Below are 17,417 nucleotides of genomic sequence, written 5' to 3' on the forward strand. Positions count from 1 at the left end.
GTCACCATGAAAAAGACATTCCATATCATTTCTATTTAACCATGCGCTGTCGATGTTCACCACAACTTGTTTCCCCGGTAATGTTTTAATGTATTCAATAAGCTGAACATCTTCTGGGGTGCACTTATAATCTATACAATGAAAAATATTATACTTAATAAGCAAATGATATATGCGAAAACCAATAAGATGCAATAAGGCAAGAACAAAAAAATTACCTTCAGAGACAACTCGAGCTACATTCAATTTCTTTGGTTTCTTATGTTGTGATATTCTAATAAGTGTATCCAAAGCATCTTGTTGGTTCTGCTTTACCATATCCGCATCAGAACTTATTTGACTTGATTCATTTGGAACATCCAAAGATGTCAGGTGTATCACATCTGTATGAGGAGTGAATGAAACATAAGTATCTTGACAAAAGCATTGTTAGGAGTACTCATAAGACAATATTTACATTTAGGAGTGTAGATAAGAGAGCATACCCGGTTGTGGCCCAAGATCGGCTTCAGTTGACACTTCTACATGATTGAAAATACAGTCAATGCCTACTCCCACAACATCGTGTGATTGTTTTGCAGCATTACCAACACTGACCTTACTATCCGCGCTCTCTATATATATGGCGCACAAGAGAAGAATTAAGTGTCAAACAAATATTTATTATGCAGACCTTAGTTTTTTGTAATTGATAATAGCACTTACCCAATTCATGTTCATCGGTGTCATTAGTTGACAATTGTGCTGAACAACCACTTCTAGCCACAACCTCATACGATGGTTCAGCAGTATTGCCAACATCGACATTTTCTTTCTCCACCACTATATCCATTGTGATTTGGTCTGTACCAACTACCCATCAGATTAAAAGTGTCAAACATAATTTTATTGACAAAAGTATTTTAAGTATATAAAGTACATCGTCAAATAGCACGAAACTAAATAAAAAACGAACTTTAGCTTAAGTTCTTCATTCATATAGATGTGACAAGTGAACTTGTATAAACTTACGGAGGAAAGGGACACAGGCCTGCCACCATCCTATTTTGATTAAGTATACCCGATGCCATTGATCTTATAGGATGTATATCATGGCATTATTGCAAATATACAACATTGCTCCTTATAAAAATGCTATGAGGGGAGGATGCCAGAAGCAAGGAGGCTGTTCGATCAAATGGCCCAGGTGGGGATCCAAGTAAATACAATCACGTTCAATGTTTGGATTGATGGATATGCAAAGAGTGGACAGATGGATCAGGCCAGTGCAGCCTATAGGGAGATGCAAGCGAGGGGATTAGTGCCAGACTCCTGCACCTTCAACATTATTGTTGCTAGAGCTCACAAGTTCGGGTATGCTGCCCAGTTAGTCCATGACCATGACATGTTTAGTTCACATATGTCGGCTGATGGGTTGGATATGTTGGTCTGTAGGCTTTGTTGGGATCATCGATTGGATGATGCCTGGGAGCTTCTGCTTGGTGCTATTGAGCAGGGTGTTCCATTGCGTGTTACTGGATTTAATGCATTGATCGCTGCTTATAGTAAGGAGGGACTCCACGAAGAAGCTTCTGAACTGTATAGAATTATGAACAAGTTAGGACTGGCACCATCCTCGTCTACTTTTAATTACTTGATAATGGGACTCTGCAATCAAGTAAGACTTGATGAGGCACAACTTATTTTAGAGCACATGGTTATCAAAGGATATTGTATAAGTACATCATTTACTATCAGCTTGGATGCATACTTCAGAGACGGTAATGCAGTTGGCGCACTGAAATGCTGGGATGATATGGGCAAAATTGGTTTGCAGACTGATTTTATTGCCTTCTCAGCATATATTAATGGCCTAAGCCGATTAGATTACGTGAATGAGGCTTATCAGGCATTTGCTGAGATGACGAGCAGAGGAATTGTACCAAACAATATTACTTACAACTCCATCATATCTACACTTTGTAAGGCAGGCAATATGACTGAAGCCTTTAAGTTAGAGCAGAATATGAGGCAGAGTGGCATTGCTTGCATAATGAAGTTCACCATAGATTTATTCAGTCTATGCAATCACTTATGTTTCCTTGTTTTCTTTTAAACTAACACATGTAGGTAGCCAAACACTATCTTACTCTTATTTTGCCAACTCATACAATCAGCCAACAGAACTTATCTTTTTACATACAGCTGATGAACATTTATTGTATCACGGCCAGGTCAAATGTATCCAATGGGTTGTTTGGTCGTTTAAGCACTTTGACCAGTATGGGGTCATAATTAGCTTCATTCTATATATGTTCCTTTTTCTCAAACCTTTATTCGAATAAATTGAGACTAAATTTAGCTGACTGTCTGAAGTAGGGCTGCATGTGTTGAATGGTGTTTGGTTGGCTGTATGTGCTAAATTATTTGAGTGGTCGTGTAGATGGATGGACAATAAGCTTTTGAGCACCGGAAGCCTTCACATTTTATCCCTGGATACATAGGGCTTGAGCTTATAGGATAATCCCAGGAAGTCCCCATTTGATTGGCCTATGTTAAGATTGAACTTCGATACTATTATTAACATTGTTGACACTATAGATTATGTCTGTGTGAATCTTTCAAGAGACTACTTCTGAAGTAGTTCCACATGGTATTGTTATCTACCATTCTACCTTCATCATTGTATTAGCTGTCACCATTAGCATTTTTCTTTCATTTTTGTTTTGTTTTTGAAGACATTTTCACTTTGAAGCTTGAACAGATTTATGTTTTTGTACAATATGGTGCATTCTTTTCTCATCCTTGAGTTTGGTTTCTTAATTTACCATATTTATTTTCCTTGTCCAGCTTGCAAAGAAGGGAGAACAATTCATTGATGTCCCTTATGTTGTGAAGAGTATGGATGTGTCATTTAGTGGCATATTGAGCTTTATTGAAGCTGCGGCGATTGAAAAGCTTAAAAATAATGAGTGCACACCTGCGGACCTATGCTACTCATTGCAGGTACTTGCATGCTCTTAAACTTTTCCCCCTTGTGGATAATAATTGGTTATGCTTTCTTGACAGTGACACTGATGAAAGTCCTAATTTCTCAGGAAACTATCTTTGCCATGCTTGTCGAAATTACTGAAAGTGCCATGGCACACTGTGATTCAAAGGACGTTCTTATTGTTGGTGGCGTCGGTTGCAACAAACGTTTACAGGAGATGATGAAGATTATGTGCTCAGAAAGAGGGGGTAGGCTGTTTGCAACTGATGACCGCTATTGTATAGACAATGGGGCAATGATTGCATATACTGGTTTACTGGCATATGCACATGGCATGACCACTCCCCTTGAGGAGTCGACATTTACACAAAGATTCCGAACTGATGAAGTTCATGCAATTTGGAGAGAGAAGGAGATGCCGGTGCTAAAAAACACCCATTCAGATGCAATTGCTGAAGTTTCTATAGATGAAGCCTCCATGGCGACACCAATCGTTATAGATTACTGAGGTATAATTGGCCTTTACAATTTTGTCTTGCTGCTAATGTTTTTGCATGATAGCTAATGCAATTTGGATTGCTGGAGACAATCGCTACCAAGTACTCTCCCTCTATTCCAAACTCTAAGACATTTTGCTTTTCTAGATGCATAGTGTTTGCTATGACCCTGTTTGGAACCTCTAGAGCTAATACTGCTAAAATTAGTTGTATAGGTTTCAAACACCCACAACTAATATCCCAATTATTTGTTAGCTAACTCACAGCTAACAATTAGTTCATTAGCTGACTCAACCCAGCTAACAATTTGTTAGCTAGCTAACTAATATCTCTAGGGGTTCCAAACAGGAACCTATGTACTTAGGTGTACACTATGTCTGGATATATATAGTTAAGGCGATGTATCTAGAAAACCCAAAAACGTGTCATAATTTGAAATGGAAGGAGTACTTGGCAATTCATGTGGAGTTGTGGATGATACGATGGTGGGTGTGATCCCACTTTTCGTGCGTTTGATTTTTCTACATGATGAATATGCTCTACAAATGAAGTTTTCTAGTGCATGAGTTTTACCTAGTGTGCAAACCATGCTGTTAGATGCAAAACTATGCATCTGTTTTTGGACAATACGAAACAGAAGGAACCATTATATATTTTTTATGCTTCACTGCATATCCTCATGTGTTTTACTTCTGAGCAGCCGCAATCTGATGAGGTTGTTTCTTTTCTGTCAGACAGTAAAGAGTAAATGCTTGTATGGTAAAGCCTAGAACCACTCCTAAGGCTATTACCAACTGATCTCCTATCCCATCCCCTATCTCAAACTCCACTCTACAAACAGTGTCAAACAATATCATCTATAGTTCCACATCTAAATGTGATATCTTTGCTCTGTTTGGGAAAAGCCTTCTCCAGGCACATGGCAGGGGCTCAGAATAGTTGTGCTGTTGTATGAACTGCAGCTGACATGTATCAAACCTCACCAATCACCTTAACATTCTAGTTAGTTACTTCATCGAGTGAACTTATTATTGTTGTAAACTAATAGACACATTTCTGCAAAGCTAGCTTAACTCTTAAGTTACTCTTGTTATGATAATCTGTTAAGGTTCTAAAGCAGCCTCTTTTGGATCGACATTTGATTCTTGGGAACGTGGGAAGTTATTTCGATTCACATCCAATGGACATCAGCTGAGGTGGTGGTTTTCTGTAAAACATATACATTGGATTATTATGTGGGTGTTTTGTTTTGCAAGAAAAAACTACTACGCTTATGTGTTGGATGCGAATTGAATGTCTCTAAATGTCTGGGTGCACAGGTTGATGCACAAGATATGTTGTCTTATAAACCCCACCCCCAACTAACGTGTATAGATTGCATTATCCAGAAGCGAATGTCCTTGGAATGTGGACAATGGTTTTGTTATGGTCGTATTACCTTTCGTGACGCTACGCAGATCATGGACACTGGATACGCTTCTTGATGCAAATCTGATTCGGCAAGCATAGTAGATCTTGTTCGTAGGTGTGTTGTACGTTGTCTACGGATCGGGTGTCATTCATGTAAGACAGACATGCGACTGGTAACGGGCCGTCAATATTTTGTGACATTCTGGTAGAAGATGCAGATCTGATTTGGAAAGAAAGTGGGTCATGCTACGGGCGTAGTGAAGCAGCGGTGGTGGATTTGGCCTGGCACACACATCAGCAGGCAGCAGCACCGTAGCTGGGCAGGGCCAGCGACTTCGCGCGCACAATGTAAAACTTGGATGCAGACCCAGGTTTTATATACTCTAAAAATATTACAGTATTAGCAATATTATGGTTTAAGTTACAAAGTTTTTAGATGAGCTATCAAACACCTTTTGACTGAAAAACTACAGTATTCGTAAATACCGTGGTATTGTTTTGGAACTATGAAAAAACTGAGTTGCCAAACAGGGCTTAGTGTTTCAGTGGACTCGAGAACATGAGTTTGCCTTCCAAACATTGAAATGGCTCTTCACACTGCACATGTGCTCGCCTTCCCAGACATATTCAAACAAATTCTGTTACGTACAACACATTAATGGATGGCATTTGCAGTAATGTTCTTGATCGAGCAATGATACTTACTGGCAGGCTTATTAAAATGGCTTTTAAGCCAAACACTATCACACTCAACGTTTTCCTTTCTCATTTCTGCAAGCAAGGATTTGGGAATAGAGCCCTCATGTGGGCTGAGAAGCTCAGAGAAGATTCTTTTGTTTTTGATGGTGCTACAAGAAATATAATTGACGGGGCACGAAGGGAAATGGAGGATGACCCCCAGGCTAACAACGAGGACATAGGAAGATGCATGTTTCTTGAGTTCTTAATGTTCATGACATATGAGGCTATGCTCAACAGCAGATCCTCAAAGGCTACACATATGCTTACAGAAAAAAGTTTTGATCCTGCTAGCAGCAGCATGATTAGAAAGGAGGTGAAAATGAGATTGGCTGTAATTGCTTGTTTATTGCTGAACCAGACCTTCCTGATTGATCCCAAATACCCCTCCTTTTGCCTAATTAACCCCTGTTACGAGCGCCTATAAATGTTCCCGACCGTAACAATAGCTCAAGGTTACACCTGGAAACTGGAGAGAAAAGGAAGATGTAATTCAGTCTGAGTTTTATAATATGTTATTTAGGTGATCATTAAGATAGATGGAAATCACAACTTGCTTGTCAGATCATTTCAAATTCAAATGTGCATTTTCAAATTAAATTGTGTGTATTCAATAACATCTATTCAATGCTCATCTGCTTTCTTTGTTGTATCAACCAAATGACCACTAAACAATAGGAAGCTAAAAAGGAGCCAAAATAGAGAAATAAAAAACAAAAATACATCTTCACCTAAAAACCAAAATAATTAAGTGCATTACAAGTTGTTAATTGCCATTCATTCATCAATGTCAGTTACGGCGTAAGGACCTCCTTATAAACGATATTCTTTGTGTATGTTGCGCCATTTATCGCTGAGTTCCTTTCAACCCCCTTCTTCTTCTTCTTCTCATCGTGGACTGGAATGGCAAGTATCTTCACTTTTGATCGAGCGGTGGCCCTTGATAGAGCAACATAAAGTTGACCATGAGAGAACACTGGTTCCGGCAAGTACACACCAACATTAGGAATCGTCTGGCCCTGGGCCTTGTTAACTGTCATGGCAAAACTTAGTCTTATCGGAAACTGCTTCCTTTTAAACTGGAAAGGGAACATCTCATCATCAGAGGGGCACAGGGGTATACGAGGCAAGAAAATTCGCATTCCAGCATGTTGGCCAAGGACAATTTCAGCATCAATACTGTTTTTTTGGAAACCACGAACCACCAACCTCGTGCCATTGCAAAGTCCATTAGCAGGGTCTATATTCCTAAGCAACATGATTGGGCATCCAACTTTGAGCTTCAGAACGTGCGGGGGTAGTCCATTAGGAGTCAGCGTGTTTAGAAACTCCGATGGGTAATAGTTATTAGGATCATCCACCGCGGTGTCAAAACTATGGTACATCATCTGCTCCCCTTGGAAACGATCGATCATCCTCATATTTATCATATCCACCCAGTCATTCCGTGTAGACAATATTGCTCTTGAAGTGATGTAGCTTGTGTTAGACATGTTTTCATTTAGATTGGGGTAAATGTCATCTATCAGTCTATCAAGGTCGCGGTCATTACCAGTATATGGCACACATACCTCATCTGGAAGACGAACATCACCATCGTTGTTCGCTTCCTCAGTTCCACCACCGACGCGCAACAAATATTCTGCAAACCATGGGTCGCTCTGTGCCCTCATGTTTTGAACAAGCTTTAGGTGGCACATGGATTCCCAGAGGTAAGAACTCCGTAGAGAGGCAGCAACTATCTGAGCCCTTGACCCCTTGCGTACAACAGGGAGTACTTGTCTGAAATCACCCCCGAACACAACAGTCCTCCCACCAAAGGGCAGCCCAGGCCGTCCCATTATATCACGCATGCTATTGTCTAGCGCCTCAATTGCTTGTCTCTTAGTCATTGATGCCTCGTCCCAGATAATGAGCGATGCTTTTTGTAGCAACTTTGCTGTCCCGCTTTGTTTCGTGAAGCTACATACAGCACCATCATCAATAGTAAGTGGTATCTTGAAGCGTGAATGGGCAGTCCTCCCCCCAGGCAATATGGAAGCCGCAACACCAGATGTAGCTGTTGCAACTGCAATCTTGTCCTGACTGCGTAGTGCCGCAAGCAATGCCTTATACAGATAGGTCTTTCCAGTCCCACCAGGCCCATCCACAAAGAACACTCCACCGTTATTGGTGTCAACGACAGATAGGATCTTATCATAGGCAAACCTCTGCTCCTCATTTAGGGTTTCTTTCATAGCAACGTCCTCTGCTGTCGGCTCGATACTTTCCTCCTCGTAAATCTCTCTATCAGTACCATGTGAATCGTCATATTTGTCGATGATAGCAGGGAGAGGGAATGTCTTTATGTCTTTACCCATTGACTGCAAAATGTTTCTAATGTCAATCAAGACCATCTGTTGCACATGGGTTTTGCTTTGAGTACTACGGTGATAGTCCTCTGACATTGAGTCAAGGTGTCTCTGCCATAATTCTGCCACATCGTTCGGCTCGCAGTATACCAGTATTGTTGCAAACAACCTTCGTAGTGCTGACGGCATTTGGTAAATAGCGGCTTCGTTGAGACACTCATCTATTGTGTCGTCTGCTTCAAGCAGTCCCCTCCTCTGTGCTGCCTCACGAAAAGATGGTAGTGTGTCACCATCTACTGTCCTTAGATCCGCATAGGAGGTAGCACCCGTCACATGGTTTAAGAGAAGTCGAAGATAAAAGCGCTCCCCCTCAGCTGGATGAGCAGAGACTATTCTACCAACCTGTCCACCCGTGTTTCGTTTCCTCCTTTGCCACACTTTGCCTTGCTGCAAAGTGTACCACTCAGGAAAATCACGGTAAAGGATGCCCCGAGCCTCCTCGTGTAGCCTATTTGCCTCAAAATATGCCGTAAGCATTGACCTATCGGCACCTGGACGTTGGACAACATGATTTACTTTAGCACGCTCGTGAAATGACACCATATGCATGTTTTCAAGATGGAGCTGCAGTTGCATCACTGGAGGAGAGTTTTGACTTAGATCAAAGCTGAATATCCTCCAAAGGGCTTCTGGAGGGGTCACCCACCTAGCATCTCTATACTGCTTGATCTCATCAACGTCACCATCAGCCTTGTTTGCGTCTGTCACAGCCACAGACGCACGATCGTGGCCTTTGTATATGTATTTGAACAAGTATTTGACAGCCTTGATGCTCCCGCATGCCTCAACATTGATGTGACAGTTGAAGAGCCGGAGGAGGTAAGGGTTGTAAGGGACGACCCATCTGTTGTCCAATTCACAACCTCGAACTGTTTCCTTACGCCCATCATCACGACGCCTATAAATAGGATATGAATCCTTTCCTTGAGACGTTGCATTGCTAAAAGCTCTAGGATAATGGTTTTTGCATGAAGCACGACCCTTAGTGCATGGGCATTTAGGATTTAGCAACCCGCACGGTCCATGCATCATATGCTTGATAACCATCTTGTATAGTTCAGGGTACTTCTTCTTGTCAGGGATCTCAGCGGAGATAAGGTGATCATACTGATCAGGACAAGTTAGCTTGTACTTTCTCTGCATGATGAGTAGGAAATGGACATGAGGCAAACCTCGCTTCTGGAACTCCACGACATAGACATAAGCTCGGATTTTTCCAAGAATATGATGCTTAGTCAATCTCTTCTTCAGTTCCTCTAGTTTTGCACGGAATATGCGAACAACAAGGTCCGGACGATCCTGTGGTGACTGCATAGGGAGAAGCTCTCTGGTTATTTCATCCCAATTGGGGTTGCACGTCATAGTGAGGAATATGTCTGGCTTCCCAAACTTCCGCACAAGGGCCATAGCATCCATATACCGACGTCTCATGTCACGAGGACCACCGATAAATGATGTAGACAGCACGGTTCGCTTTCCAATTTTGTCTGCTCTGTTCTCGCCTTCATGCAAGCTATCTACCAAACCCTTGTATAGATCTGCCCTTAATCTGTCTTGGTTTTTACGTATGAAATCCAAACGAGAGCTCTCAATCTTGATGTAGGTGTCAACCGCGAACTGTTGGAAAAGCCGCTTCCCATGAAGTATTGGATTGAATATACTTGGACGAATTTGGAATCTGTAGCAGTAATAGTCACGTACAGACACGCATAGATGGCTAGGTCGTTCTGCAACCGCAAGGTTTATTAATTAGTGTTGCTAAAAACATATTTAACAAAGGATTATATAAGAATCACAAAGAAATAACTAACCTGTATCATCATTGTTTGCATCACTTCTCCTATGTTGATCGCGGTACGCGTCTACTTCGTCCATGGAAACATTGGACTTAGGAATATTGGCATGCCATCCAAGTTCACCTTTAGGGAAGAACAATGGATATGATAGTGCATCATAGCATCCATGATATGAACGGATGCCGTGGCTTGACCTATCCTTCCCATGCAGCATAACACTATTACTGAATTGACCTCGACGTTCACTCCCCTCAATCCAAACTGCAGCGACCTCCGAAGTGATGGGTACATTATATAACTTCTGGTTCAGCGTTTGGTCAAGGTTCAAGGCGATATGGTAGTCTTCAATGTTATCAATGTTCCCCATACTCCTAAGGTGCTCAGAGTATGGGTTTCCCTTAAGTATTTCAACCAACTGTTTAATAACTGCCTTGTCTTTCTCAAATTGCTCTTGACGACATTTACGATATCTATGCTCGAGGCTGGGATCATCATCGTAGAAGTAGAGTTCAAGGTGTTTATGTTCCGCCCCAACTTCCCTACCGAACGACCTTACGTTGTGGTACATCATGCCATGTGCACGGAACGTGTAGATACCACAATCCATGTTTGTAGTCATACTATCAAGGCAACAATACAAAGAAGTGAATGAGAAATGGCCGTTAAAAAATCGAATGTTATCACGGAAGTGCCTCGCATCAGCATCTGAACACTCCCACAGCCTCCTAAGTTGGGGTGGTGTCTCGAACGGGGCTAGATCAATCTGTCCATTACGACAACAAAATCCAGGTGGTTCATACTGAAACTTCTTCGCTTTGCAGTAATCGCAGTCAGCAACAGTGCTCAGCAAATGTGTTTCTTCAGGTATGTTACTATACACCTTGTCGTACAAGTCAGGTACGTCAGGGTTGACAGTAAAGGCATCTTGGGTTTCATCAATCTCGATATCCTCAATAGATTCACCATCTAAAGTTGTTTTCGAGGAACAACGGGTAAGACGAATAACTTTAGAAACTTTCAAATCCTATATCCTATATATATATATACTATTACAAACATTATGTAAGTACCTTGCCCAGCGAATAGGTATCCATCTTCTTCGTCATCATCTTCAAAAAGTACATCCTCGTCATGATTCTCTACAAAGAGCACACCTTCATCGGCATCTATTGATTCACATGGTTTTAACCACTAAGAATAATTAGGGAACTAATTGTGGAAGGAGCTTGTAATTACCATTGGTGGTGACATTCGGGGTTATCTGTCGTTGCATCCCAACGTCTGCTCCTTCAGTCATTATGTCACTATGTGGAGAAGTGACTGGACATGGGCTTGTACTTTCTATTGACGGAAAGTTGTGTTAAATCAATTGGCCACTATAAGTTAAGTATCATATCAATTAAGGACGAATTAGTAATTACTGTTGTTTTCGATCTCTGAAGCAATCGCGTGATCAATTTCATTGTGCTCACCGCCTTCCATTCCGTGATCCCTAGTTGCAGTAGCAAAGTTTCTTCTAATGGCAGATTGAAATTTCTGGTTTTGACGAGATATCAGGCTCTGTCTTTCGCCAGACGACACATGATGCTCATGCCGCTGTCGTCTAGGAGACTGTATCATTTTGTCCATGTCAACATCCTTAGTCTGCAATGAAGCATAAACAAAAGGTGTTGCACTCAACTCAGAGATAACCATGTCCTTGGAGCTAGATAGAGACACAGTAGGAGGTTGAGAATCTGCTGAACTCCACACAAGCTCCGGCGTAAACTTCGGATTCTCAATTGCGATCGAGTCTTGAGCTAGCATTGCTTGTTGTCTTCTACTATAGTTTTCCCTTGCACTCTTTTGACATGGTGTAGTATTACGCAATGCCCTTTGTTCCCTTGTTAGAGTTGCAAATCGAATCTGTTCTCGAATTCTCTTACGTTCCCTTGCATCTAAAACTTCTGAACTTGGATTGGAATCATGTTGATGACCCGTCTGAGCTGATGCGCCTTAAAGTTGAAAGTAACAAAGCTCTTAGGTGTATATATTATAGGTTGAATGATGAGAGCTCAACTCACTATTGGGGCACATTTGTTATAATTTTCGTCTTTCAATAACATAACACAGAAACATAATAACCTAGAGTGTCAATGCTTTGATGATTATTATTCTCTTTGTGTGCAGGTATGCTGCAATCTACAAACTAACCCAAGAGCACATAAGAAAAGCATTACTTTAAAGATGAGTGACACACGAGCATAGTTAACATACCTTGTGAACGCTCATGGTGCACAACATTTTCATTTTTGCTTGACTGACGACGCCTCTTCAATTCATTTTTCTTTTCATCACTCATCGTGGCGTATCGTGCTCTTTCTCTTTCCCTCTTACGTTGTCTCGCATCATCACATCCACCTAACCAGTTATATCCTTTTCCATTATTAATCGTTGTTGTTAAATTAACATAACAAAGAAATGTAATTACCTAGAGTGATACCACACGGTATAGTACAATCAATGATGCTTCCATCGCCTATAGCCACATCTGGACAATCATCTACACAAAGTAACTCGATAACACATAAGAAAAGCATTATTTTAAAGATGAGTGACGCACAAGCAGCCTTAATTTACCTTTTGAATACTCATGGTGAACAACGTTCTCTTTTTTGCGTGACTGACGACGGTTCTTCAATTCGTTTTTTTTTTCAGCACTCATCGCCGCATATCGTGCTCTTTCTCGTTCTCTCTTACATTGTCTCGCATCAGTTCGACCTCCTGAACCATCATATATTACCCATCAATAATCTCCATTGTCAATACATGGTAAACAAACATATTCACCTTGAGTGTTATCACACGATTTAGTTAAATCAATTATGCTTCCGTCGCTGACAGGTACCTCTGGAGATTCATCTACAAAATATGAACATCGTTATTTTCCTTTTTAAAACCTTGGTGAGAGATCAAATATTGCATTTTATTAGTAGATATACCTTCAAGGGTGTTGCTAGACAATTCTCTTAATGGAGGTCGAACATCGTTATTGTTGAACGGATCCATCTACGTCTTTTAGTCTACCAACAGACCTGTGTAGAAAAATATTAGTCATATTCATACTTAGATTATTGCAATTCTGAACAGGAAACACATCTACTATATCTCTCCCAAGCCCACCTGCTACCCCTGATCAAATAGGTTTATTTCTGTAGGTTTTGGTTGCATTGGAGAGGATTGAACAGCAAGCAGAGCTGACCTATGATGTTAGTTCTTTTTTACCCTTTGCTCCACAAGCCCGTTATCATCTTTCTTTTGCCTGAAACCTTGAATAAATTGTTTTTGCAGCAATTGCTAATGTTGGAGGCTAATCTAGTTTTTGGCGCCTTTACCTCCTATGATCGACATAGAGACATGCAGATGGATATTGATGATATGTCCTATGAGGTACTATCTTTTATCGTGTCTTGTCCCGCCTGAATGGTGGAGGGGTTTTATTAGAGGATGCTTTTCTTTCTGGAGGATTCTTCCTTATTCTGTGTTTGAAGCCCTTACTGTGATTCGAGCAGTAACTATGATCCTTTACGAAATACTCTTCGTTCATATTTATCCTCACGGAAGAGGTGCTTGTATCTTCTGAACAGGAATTATTGGCACTGGAGGAGAGAATAGGCTCTGTGAGCACAGCTCTTTCGGAGGAGCAGTTCACAAACTTGTAGATCAGCAGCACACTCAATGACATAATACATCCACAGATAACCCCTTCCAAAAAAAATTCACATCGTACTCGCTGAATCAACTTCTTACACAGCTCTTCTGCAATCTGCTGATGTTCAGTTTCATGATATTGTTGTTGCATGTGGCAGGTATACTTCTTATGGGTAATTTTGTGTGTACAGTTCTTGTTGTGTCATGCCTAGATTCTGAAAGTTGCAAGACATCGCTCTATAGTCGGACAATATTTAACTTCATGCAGTGGTGGAACCATTGCTGGCCTTGCTTTAGGATCCAGATTGAGCAGCTTAAATACAAAAGTATGATCTACCCTTTTTCTGTTATATTATCTGACACTGAACTTTCCGAGTAATATCCTCTTACTGGATAGGTTCATGCACTCTCTGTTTGTGATGACCCTGAATACTTCTATGACTATGTCCAAGGCCTGATTGATGGACTTAATTCTGGTTTGGATTCACGTAATTAAGTTAGAATCGAAAATGTAAGTGCACTTCAGAATTTGCATTATTTATAGTAAATCATTTTGATGTGCTAACTCCAAAAGGTTCATCTGCAGTGCCTTGTCTCAACTTGTTTTTACATATATTAACTACATTTCATAATGAAAAATTGTGAACAGTACATTAGCATTTGGCATTCTCTTCAACTTCTCCTTGACAGGCTAAGGGGTTAGTCTATGCCATGAACACAGCCGAGGAGCTTAAGTTTGTCAAAGACATAGCTGCATCAACAGGCATTGTCCTTGATCCAGTCTACAGGTGCAACTATGTCTGAATCAATGAAATAGATTTGGCACGTGGATCTATGTTTTGGTCTTTGCTAGTCATAAACTGAAAAAAGGCATGCTTCATTTTAATGCAGTGGGAAGGCGGTTTATGGATTGCTAAAAGACATGGCTGGCAATCCAGCCAAATGGAAAGGTCGACGTGCCACTGCCTGAATGGTGGAGGGGTTTTATTAGAGGATGCTTTTCTTTCTGGAGGATTCTTCCTTATTCTGTGTTTGAAGCCCTTACTGTGATTCGAGCAGTAACTATGATCCTTTACAAAATACTCTTCGTTCATATTTATCCTCACGGAAGAGGTGCTTGTATCTTCTGAACAGGAATTATTGGCACTGGAGGAGAGAATAGGCTCTGTGAGCACAGCTCTTTCGGAGGAGCAGTTCACAAAATGCCTCAAAAGAAGCATATATAGTCAGGTCACTTTAGAAGTCAACAAATCAACCGTTGATGACATGAAATGCAGCATCTGTCAGGTAAGCGGTAACCTTACCTAGCCACCTAGGGGATCTGCTATTTCTGTTATTCTGCTGGTATAAAACAAAATGCATATGAGGATTTTACATTGAGCACTTTCTTTCCAATGTGGAACTGATCTGTTGTGTGGGACAGTCGGCGTTAAGTAGTCCAGGTTTTGCCTGTCATTCTCACAGAATACAGGCCCTTTTATGCTGCTATTACCCCACTTCCCAAACGTCTTATTAAAAAAGGCTGGGTTGTACTTGCGAGCCCTCCAGGTCAGTACCTTCGCATTGGTGCAGCTGATATCTCCGCTTCGTATTCCTGTTTAACTAACCTTACATTTTGTAATGCAACATTACTCAGAGTTGCCTGATATCAAGCGTGCCATTGTAAATACCCATGTCATTGAACCACAGGTTTGTCAACTTCAGTTATTTTCAGATATCTTTTTTTATGTTTTGCCCATTAACAACTTCCTTGGACAGACACTTGTTGAGTTCTTTGGCACATTGTCGAGAGTGGGCTTTGGAATGCATGAAAGACCTTCTACTGGTTAATCTGAAGGGAAATCTTCAGATTGTTGTGCAGGTATTCCTGTTCAGTTTCTTATGCCCCCTACCCCTCTGTACCAACCCATTGGCATTTATTTTCTTCCTTCTTGGTTCTAATTATTGTGAAATCTTGGGGGACATATGCAGGCCGCGAAAGAACACTCTGAGCAGCTAGGGGTTGATGGCTTGATGCTTGCATCAAATTATTTGAGCAATTCAAATCTTATGAGGGCCTTTACTTTTTCTTGGGATCCTATCTGAGCTCCAGGTAATTTCTCTTGCTGACAGTGGAATGCCTTTCTCAAATTTTGCATGTCTATCTCAAAATGCAACACACCTGACTTTTCTTTACATGCAACAGCGAGGACCCAAATCAAATAGAAGATGGACAGTGACTACATGCGAGCACATGTTCAGGAAACTAATCTCCATCAACAACTTCCTCTTAAAACGTCACTATCAAATATTGTAATGTGCAAATCATTGCGTGTTACATGACATCTTAAATATCTAACTTTGAGAATACGGATCTCTTATGAATATGAATACAAATCAGGTACGGATAAAACATTCAGTATCCGGCGATAGGCCCAACAATGATGCACAGGAGCATTACAACACAAAGAAATTCAGCTTATTGTTCAGTCACTGTCCATCTTCTATTTGACACCAATTTCTGGAGTATGAGAGGGCCTGTTTATTTATTAGTCAGCTGAGGATTTTGATCTAGGCATTTTGCTGGCCTTGCAACGTCAACACCTGAGACAAATACATCTCAGTCCCAAGGGAGCAGTGACAGCAGTGGTAATAACAAGAGCAAGAGCCATTCAACAGAGCCAGTAAGTTGTCGATCTCACAGATAAAGCTGCTGCGGAATCGGTGGGAGCTGCAGCTGCGCCATCATCGTGGTCGGCCAGGAGCCCCCACCACACGGATCAAGGTACACTCGTTGTGAAGGGATATGCTTGGATCAGAGTAGGGGTGGGTGAGGACTGTCCATTTATCACCTTCAATTTCTTTTATATTTTCTTTGGATTTTGACACTCCTTTCTTTTGCTTGCTTTTCTCATAGGATCTAACTTGAGGATGTGATGACAAAAAATACATACCTATTTTTAGATCCATGACAAGAGAAACCAATGAATACTTCTGAGCCTTTATAAGATTTGTCTTCTTTGTTTGGTTTAGGTTCTCTATGCTTACAAAAAGGAAAGGAAAGTAGGATTTCAGCCATGCTCTTATAGAGTGACTCGTGCTCAAATCTAGAAATTGATATCACCTCAGGTTTGGGTTTTGAGAGCTCACTTATCTGAATCTGTAGTATAGCAGTTAGATTAAAGTCTTAGTATAAAATGTCTTTCAAATTGCACGAACTAAATAAAGCAGCATCGGGAGGGCCATTTCGTGAATTGTTTGTCTCCACTTTATTCAGGTGAACCAAAATGTTCTCCCAGGTCTTCGAACGGAAATACAGTAGTACTTTAGAACCGCAACACTACAACAAAGTTGCCACTGCATGTAAATTAGACAAACAGAGTGTGCACACAACCACTGAAAGACACATATACAAGCAGACGGAACAAGAAACCAGAAAAATGCCCCACTGTAAAGGAAGTAGTTACTAATAAGAACACTGACAAACAAACTAATGATGATGAACTTATTTATTAGATAATAGAGAGGTCACATAGTTATATACAAAGCGGTTAACATTGAGATCGAATACACGACTAATAAAAACAGAACACAAATCATTATTAATAAGTTTCATCTGATACATGACTAACAAAGTATTCTACTATAACAAGCTAGAACACATGTCTCAATCCGATGTTATAGTCGCCAAATGTGCTCGTCTGTTCTCTAGAAATTTATCGATGAAACGACTCCTTGGATTGTCAATCAACGAACGACGAATTGCTGCAATTTAGAACATGATTTGTAAGGACATGATTATTTTAAATTATTGTCATTCTAATTGTATCTATATCTATAATCTATAAATATATTATAAGAACCACTCACTCTTCAAGCGGTATATAGTGTGATGATCCGGGTTGAAATGAATAGTGCTGTGGTC

General features: G+C 40.7%; 2 protein-coding genes, 1 long non-coding RNA gene and 1 other non-coding gene across 4 annotated transcripts; all 4 read left to right on the forward strand.

Moving 5' to 3' along the window:
* Window positions 1-2,856: 2,856 nt before the first annotated feature.
* LOC109943600 (probable tRNA N6-adenosine threonylcarbamoyltransferase) lies at window positions 2,857-3,550 on the forward strand. Its single transcript, XM_020547104.2, has 2 exons — window positions 2,857-2,985; window positions 3,078-3,550. The coding sequence occupies exons 1-2, from the start codon at window positions 2,881-2,883 to the stop codon at window positions 3,477-3,479; spliced, it is 507 nt and encodes a 168-aa protein (XP_020402693.1). The 5' UTR covers window positions 2,857-2,880; the 3' UTR covers window positions 3,480-3,550.
* A 9,284-nt stretch (window positions 3,551-12,834) lies between these two features.
* Window positions 12,835-14,870, forward strand: LOC103645657 (probable E3 ubiquitin-protein ligase HIP1). The gene is made up of 4 exons (XM_008668673.3): window positions 12,835-12,840; window positions 13,021-13,071; window positions 13,154-13,252; window positions 14,648-14,870. The coding sequence occupies exons 1-4, from the start codon at window positions 12,835-12,837 to the stop codon at window positions 14,819-14,821; spliced, it is 330 nt and encodes a 109-aa protein (XP_008666895.2). The 3' UTR covers window positions 14,822-14,870.
* On the forward strand, window positions 13,635-14,002 carry LOC103644103 (uncharacterized). Its single transcript, XR_002266888.3, has 3 exons — window positions 13,635-13,671; window positions 13,782-13,839; window positions 13,911-14,002. It is a non-coding gene; the product is annotated as an uncharacterized lncRNA (long non-coding RNA).
* Window positions 14,871-16,416: 1,546 nt separating the features above from the next.
* On the forward strand, window positions 16,417-16,498 carry LOC111590703 (small nucleolar RNA R41). Its single transcript, XR_004855744.1, has one exon. It is a non-coding gene; the product is annotated as a small nucleolar RNA R41 (small nucleolar RNA).
* The last annotated feature ends 919 nt before the right edge of the window (window positions 16,499-17,417 follow it).

The sequence above is a fragment of the Zea mays genome, chromosome 1, assembly GCF_902167145.1.
Source record: "Zea mays cultivar B73 chromosome 1, Zm-B73-REFERENCE-NAM-5.0, whole genome shotgun sequence".
NCBI classification, from domain to species: Eukaryota; Viridiplantae; Streptophyta; class Magnoliopsida; order Poales; family Poaceae; genus Zea; species Zea mays.

Bases quoted from the DNA above. Each gene is read 5' to 3' on its own strand.
- LOC109943600 (XM_020547104.2), top strand. From the start codon at position 2,881: ATGGATGTGTCATTTAGTGGCATATTGAGCTTTATTGAAGCTGCGGCG. The intron at 2,986-3,077 runs GTACTTGCATGC...CTAATTTCTCAG, and splicing joins ACCTATGCTACTCATTGCAG to GAAACTATCTTTGCCATGCT.
- LOC103645657 (XM_008668673.3), top strand. The intron at 13,072-13,153 runs GTTAGTTCTTTT...TTGTTTTTGCAG, and splicing joins AAGCAGAGCTGACCTATGAT to CAATTGCTAATGTTGGAGGC. The intron at 13,253-14,647 runs GTACTATCTTTT...TCTTCTGAACAG, and splicing joins TTGATGATATGTCCTATGAG to GAATTATTGGCACTGGAGGA.